General features: G+C 40.5%; 1 protein-coding gene across 3 annotated transcripts; it reads right to left on the bottom strand.

Annotated features, from left to right (window-relative positions):
• Positions 1-635: 635 nt before the first annotated feature.
• Positions 636-6,902, bottom strand: ninj1 (ninjurin 1). Of its 3 annotated transcripts, none has more exons than XM_031568401.2 (4): positions 6,709-6,902; positions 4,731-4,767; positions 2,821-3,058; positions 636-809 (listed from the first exon to the last, which is right to left on the bottom strand). In XM_031568401.2, exons 1-4 carry the CDS (start codon positions 6,738-6,740, stop codon positions 667-669), a joined length of 450 nt encoding a protein of 149 aa, XP_031424261.1. In that variant the 5' UTR covers positions 6,741-6,902; the 3' UTR covers positions 636-666. The 3 variants fall into 3 exon arrangements, with proteins under 3 accessions (XP_031424261.1, XP_031424262.1, XP_012686599.2); XM_031568402.2 differs by lacking the exon at positions 6,709-6,902 and adding an exon at positions 3,800-3,926 and having other exon boundaries at positions 4,731-4,746; XM_012831145.3 differs by lacking the exon at positions 4,731-4,767 and having other exon boundaries at positions 6,709-6,894.

The following is a 6,902-nucleotide window of genomic DNA, read 5'->3' as shown; positions in this document are numbered from 1 at the left end:
TTTGTTTGTCCACCTAAAACTTCTCAATGCATTCATCAACTGTTCATACTTATAGTTAGTGAATATAACCTAGGCCTGGATTGGTTGATAGAAATCTACAGCCTCATTTTGCAATCACCTTGTTTCTGAGTTCTTGTTAGAGAATTCCAGTACTTCAGAAACATTTGTGCATAAACTTCTGGAAATATCCTACGGTAATTTGTGTAATGTTTTTAACCATAGCTGTAACCATAACACACAATGCCAACATCACTCTCTCTCTCACCCCACTAGTGGTCGAGTATTTAGCCAGGAGTCGAAACAAAAAACAAAACCAGTGGACGTATCATTTAGCTGAGTAGAAGCATTAGGAAAACGCATTAGGAAAACGGAAACGGAGTTGAAACCGCTCCAAAAACCAGATTAATAAAAATAATAAAACTTGAAAAGAACAATATGTGATTGCGCAAAAAATAAAGTGCTATACTTAAAAGAGAAGTAGCCAAGATAGAAAACATTTAAGTAAAATGTGGTACTGTATACCCACACACACAAATCCCAATCGAAATGTAATTCGATGTCTAAATGCTAATATCTTGTCCCTCAACACATGTAGTTACTCAAGACATAAAAAATTGGCATATATATCATATTTACCTATTCACAGGTGGGCCCTTGGGTTCTGAATCATGTAGTGACGTTACGCCCCTGGACACCAAATGCAGTTATGAAGACATTGACTACTACTATGATGAAGACTAGTGCTGTGGTGATGTTCTCCATTACATTAAGCTGGAAGTGCTTGCTCTCATCATTAAGGTTCCACTTCACTGTGTGAAAGACAAAAAGAGATTCTTCACTTAACATGATCCATATGGTGGATGAGATAACACTTGATAATTGGGTGATTTGGTAAATTAACATTAGGCTATAACAACTTTGTCTTTTATTCAGTTGTACATGCAGGGTCAGGAAGTTATAAATGGCTATGGCCATGCTAATATAAGTCCACCCATGTTATACCCGTGGCATATCTTAGGCTCAAAAAGGCAGAGCTTTGGCTGAAATATTATGTACACAATGCATGTCTTTACCTTACCCCTAATATCAGTGTTCAGTGATCGGATTTGATTATCTCGTGCCATCGCGGTAATAATCGTGTTTAGTTGTAGGTTGTTGCTTATTGGTGAGCCTATGTAAGAAATAGCCTAGATTATAACTTCAAGACGATCTAGCTAGTTATAGTAACAGTAGGCATTTCTGTGGCCTTCTAGTCTCAAAATGCTTGAGAAATGTAAGCTAAATGTATTTCTCCAGGGGTGACCTCCCCCAACTAATTTTCCTGCCACATAAAATGGTATCCTAACTAGAATGGCACGCAGTAGAGCACATACCTCTGCCAAGGAAAAATGTTGGATCTAGCAATCTAAGCGAAAGCTAAACAAAATTTTTGCAAGCGCCCAGCAAGTCAGCTGCAAGTGAGCCCAGCCCTATGTTGGGACATAATCAAAACAAATTCCACTGCAAGAGTATTGTTTACTCCTGGGCAATTCCACCGTGCAAGCAGTCCTGTGACGCCCACAGAGATGGTCGACTGACTTTGAGTTGACAACTGACAACAGAGCATTATTGGTTTGGTGGATCTTCCGAACTTTCCGTCAAAGTTCACTCAGGGCCCTATCAATGGACCCTTCTGCTTGTGTATTGAAGTAGAAAAGGACAGAGAGGGAAGGACCTGGGCAACGGAACAATGGGGCTGAGATTTATGGGCTTCAACATGAGGGCTTCAACATGTGTTAAATGCCAAACTTGAAATGGACAATTCGAAATTTAATTCAGAATAAATTTGTCTGAATCCTTAAGAGTAGGTATTTAACGTGGTTCCATGTTGGGTTTTCGTAATGTTCTAATCCCTCCAACCTCTTTAGGCCTCTTTTCCCCTCGAGAGATAGCAAATTCCTTTTGATTGTAAACATCTGAGAATTACAGACCTCCATTATTCTGGCCACATCTGTTCCTACTGCTTCACATCCCAAATACCCACTTGTTTTAACCAGAACAAATTCTGGAAGGCCATTTCTGTTGTCAGATAGTGGGTTCTCAAATGTTCAAATGTTCAGAACTTCACCCAACCTCACCCTTCTGTTATTAATCTACCAGAACAGAGAGCCTTGCATTGCAATACTCTCACCGCCCTTGATTCTCTCCACATGGTCACCAAGCTCTTTTACTTCCAATGAAGATGTCATCAGCACTTTCTCATTTCCTTCAAAAACACCCAGTGAAGTTTCCTGTGAAATTAATTGAAGTGATTTGCAGAAGTGCAAAACTACCCTCTTGGTTACGACATGTGTCCTAATAACGGAAAATTGTTACTCATTGGTGAGCCTATGTAAGAAATAGCCTAGGTTATAGCTTCAAGAAGATCTAGCTAGTTATAGTAACAGTAGGCATTTCTGTGGCCTTCTAGTCTCAAAATGCTTTAAAGTATTTCTCCAGGGGTGACCTCCCTCAACAAATTTTCCTGCCACATAAAATGGTATCCTAACTAGAATGGCACACAGTTGAGCACATACCTCTGCCAAGGAAAAATGTTGGATCTCACAATCTAAGCGAAAGCGAAACTAAATCAAGTCAGCTCCACTCCAAAATGTAATGGGTTCTCCCTTGGCCCATGTTACACCTTTCTGCCAAGTTTCACAATGACAATGTTTACAGAACCAGAATAAATGTGATGGTGAGTTCCTGTGTATACAGTATACAGTTATTGAACCTCTGAGGAGAGAGCGCACATTCCAAAGTTCCATTAACACGACCCCATCCCACAACCCATTCACTCACCTATGAAGATGAGCAGCACTCCCACCAGGACCTGCAGGAAGAGGGAGATGCTGATGAGTGTGATGAGGGGAATGAAGAAGGTGAAGTCTGGCCCCTGCTCCAGCACTGCCTTCAGTTGGGAGGCGTTAGCCATGAGAAGGGCCACATCTAGCATGCTCTCCGCTGCACTCTTCTTATTGGCATAGTGGTTCATGTTGAGAGGATCGGACCGTCCTCGCCAGCGTGCTGGACGAGGAGTCTGAGACAGATACAAAGACAGAAGAGAAACCGGTACCACTTTACAATAAGGCTCCTCTTATAAAGGTTTATAAATGGTTTATAATTAGGTTATTAATTAGGTTGTAAACACTTTATAGATCATTAATAAACCATTATAAACAAGTTATAACACAGTTTTCATACATCGATGCGGGCTCACTATTTGGCTTACTATACCAACCCACTGTCCATCCCTTAACTGGCTATACTAGCCCCTTGCACAGACTTTCTGCACTCTCTCTTTGCACTATCCACACAAGCACAAGAACACTTTCCTACTGGGCACCTACACCTACACCTACACCGTCACTCCCTACCATTCTTGTATCTGTTACTACCCCACTCCTTTTGAACGTGTTCTCCCTATGTGTAAGTTGTATAAGCTACAGGATTTCCTAAAATGTCCCTCTGGATTAATAAAGTATCCATCCATCCATCCATCCAAGATCAAGTTACTGCTTACTACTCATTAATCTTACTAATGAGTTACTAACATTTATAACTGGCAAAAGGGAGCCTTATTGTAAAGTGTGAAATACATCAACATTTATGAATGAGTTACTGCTGTGGTAAGTGGACATGAATACATGAACAACATGAGTTAATTATAACAAACACACACACATTCAGTGCGAATCTGCATCTTTCCGAATGTATTTGTATTTCGCTGTTTATGGAGCCATAAAACTGAAGCTAAAAATAGCAAGTTGACAACAACTACCTTAGGCCATCAGAAAGTAATGTTATTAATTGATAATCCTGTCACTCCTTGCCGTTGTATTAACGTTTCGTCACTTTATCCAGCGTCAATCGGTTGATCACCTTAGCTGACAGCTGAGTTTTACATCCTGTGCCATACAAATACATGTACTTTAGGCATATTGCAACAGTTTTGCTGGAGGCACTCTACCGATGAACAGTTTGGAGTCTTAAATGAATGTGATAACTAGAAAAGTTATTGCAGTTTTTTTTTACTCAGTAACGGATGTGATTTCCAATGTAGCGAAGTGCAATACTTCAGTCAAAATCTACTTAAGTAAAAGTACAATTACAGATTTCAAAAACTACTGAAAAAATTACAAAGTACACAAAAAAACTACTCAATTACAGTAACGTGAGTAAATGTAATTCGTTACTTTACACCTTTGGTCGTAACCAAGAGGATAGTTTGCACTTCTGCAAATCACTTAAATGAATTTCACAGGAAACTTCACACGGTGTTTTTGAAGGAAATGAGAAAGTGCCGATGACATCTTCATGGGAAGTAAAAGAGCCCGGTGACCATGTGGAGGGAAACAAGGGCGGTGAAAAGCCGAGCTTATTTCCTTACATTTTTCTCTCAGAGAGAGAGTGACGGTGGCACCAGCCCACCACTGTGGGAAGGCTTTTTTGTTTACTTCCAGCTTTACGTCTGGAAACTAGTCTCATGACATGCATTCTCAAATTCCCAAACAGATAACAGGCAACTCATGTGATTAGTTAGGTATTCATTTCAGAGTCATGGTTCATTAATCAGACCAGGTAGGGTACATTTCACTCTGAAAGGCAGCTTGGCAGTGCAACTTCAAACTAAAGTATATAATGTCTGTATATGTCTACGACTTTACATAATATGTCTACGACTTTCCATAAACACAGCCAATGGTACATACCCAGAGGATATAGTCAGAAGCTTCATCAGCAGTGCAGCTGAGAGAAAAAAAACGACAATGGAGGTTTAACTGGCCAAAAATGCTACCGATGGCGTCTGTGTTTAAAGAAGCATTCCTCCAGATCTCTTTCTCTCTGTATGTCTTTCTCTCTAACTCTTGTTTTTTTCCCTGTGTTTCTCCTAGAGAGGAGTTGAGTCTGCAGGCCTAACAACAGGACCCTTGTGTCAGCCTTGGTAGCTGCAAAATGAAAACAGCGGACAGACAGTCCCTCACTATCTCCACAAACACAGGTCCACTCCCTCAGACTTTGCCAGTTATCTGGCTGGCTTTTCACTTTCACAGCCACAGTCTCTCCCTCTCTGTGGTAACTTGACCACTTCTTTCTCTCTTTCTCTCTCTCTCTATCTATCTATCTCTCTCTCTCTCTCTCTGTGTTTTATTTCCTTTCTCTCTCTCCCTCTTGCTGTATCTCTCTGGTTTACTCTGTTGTGAAGTTCCTGACCTTTTCTGTTTGACTCATGTTAGTTAACTCCATGGTGAACACATCAGAGTATCGTCCCTACCCCCCTCTCTCAAACCACTGCTGATTCTCAGTTTTACCATGTTCATACTTCCGCTAATAAAAATAAAATATTGCTGACTGTGGTTCCAAAAGTGCTTGGGTCAAGAGGACCCGCTTTCAGCCACTCAGAGATGCTTTCTATTATTAACTGAGTCGCTGACCTAACAATAGATGTATGATATTTAAAAGGCCAATGTGGTCAACAGGTGTAGGTTTCTCACATTATATAACCTAGTAATGTATGAATGATACTCCAGAATATGTGACAAATTGACAATACATACTGCATAATATTACAACTTTGAGGGAGCATATGTAGAAAGTAGGACAGACTTTGACTCATGCACCACCAGACCACATTTGTTTATAGAACAAGTGACTGGCCTCTGAGACTGTGACTACTTTGTAGTACTTTGTACTTTTGACCGTGGCACTTTTCACTTTCCTGCATGTGGATGTTGCTTTACAACATGTTCCATATATCATGTGTTAAGAATAATTTGATTAATGCATTCCCATTTGCCTTGGTCAGGGCTGAAACCTCTAGTTTATAACAAAAGAAGGTCTAACAGGTTAAAACTAGGCGACTTGCCCAATGGGTTTTGGATTTTCCTGCAGCAGTAACACGTGGTTATGACCTAATCTCTGTTCTAAGACAGGTGGGCTTTGAGACTGCTGAATGCTAACATATCATAACTTGAAACCTCGACAGACCTGAAGTGACTGAAATAACAGCACTAGTCAATTGCGTGAAACATTACAACAATACAGACACGAGCCTACAAACTAATGGAAATAATTATGTTACTTTAAATTTAGACCTTAATAACTTTTAGTCATAATACTGTATACATAATACAAATGGAGAGTGAAATCACTACTGCCGTTATAGAATCTAAACATCCTTAAAGGCAGGGGGATGCAATAGTCGGTTTACGCAGGAATGCGCTATGAGATGATTCACACATTCCCATCACAACTCAACAAGCCATTGACAATAATGTAGCGATTTAAAAAACATGTCCTTTTCAGCTACGTTGTAGCTCGTTTCTGGTGCCTATGTGAATCTGATTAAATAGCTTCACTACATTCAACCTAAGTGGACGTATTTCACATGTATCTTTTTTGGCCGATGCCTTTCCATAGCGCAAAAGAGGGAATACAAGTAGCTTACACAATGCATGTAGTTTGGGCTTTCAAGTGGCTAAAGAGGCAAAACCTGGTCTTAACAAAAGCCTGCTTAAATTGTTAGCTCAATTGCTTGCCACACTCTGAACCATAAGGACGTCAAAAATCGGGTTATCAATGTCGGTGTGGTGTGCAGCGCTGCTGCACGAGGACACTCAAGTATCCTCTATGTTCCAGATAGGCAGCACTTAGGCAGTTGCTTCTTACAGTGTTCATCTCTTATCTTACCTCTCCTCCGCTGTCACGGTCCGTTCCTCCATTCATTTCCATAGTTTCCATGGTCAGTTAGTGATGCTACCCTTGAAACCGAGGCTTCTAATATTATAATATAAGCTTGTGTCAAAAGTTAAACCACTGCCCTTGTTTGAAGCTCCGTATGAGGGTTGTATTGTTTGGGGCAGGCGAACTAACGTCACCAGTGA

The sequence above is a fragment of the Clupea harengus genome, chromosome 5, assembly GCF_900700415.2.
Source record: "Clupea harengus chromosome 5, Ch_v2.0.2, whole genome shotgun sequence".
Taxonomy (NCBI): Eukaryota; Metazoa; Chordata; class Actinopteri; order Clupeiformes; family Clupeidae; genus Clupea; species Clupea harengus.
The sequence above is the reverse complement of the archived record's forward strand: the minus strand, read 5'-3'. Positions and strand labels throughout refer to the sequence as shown.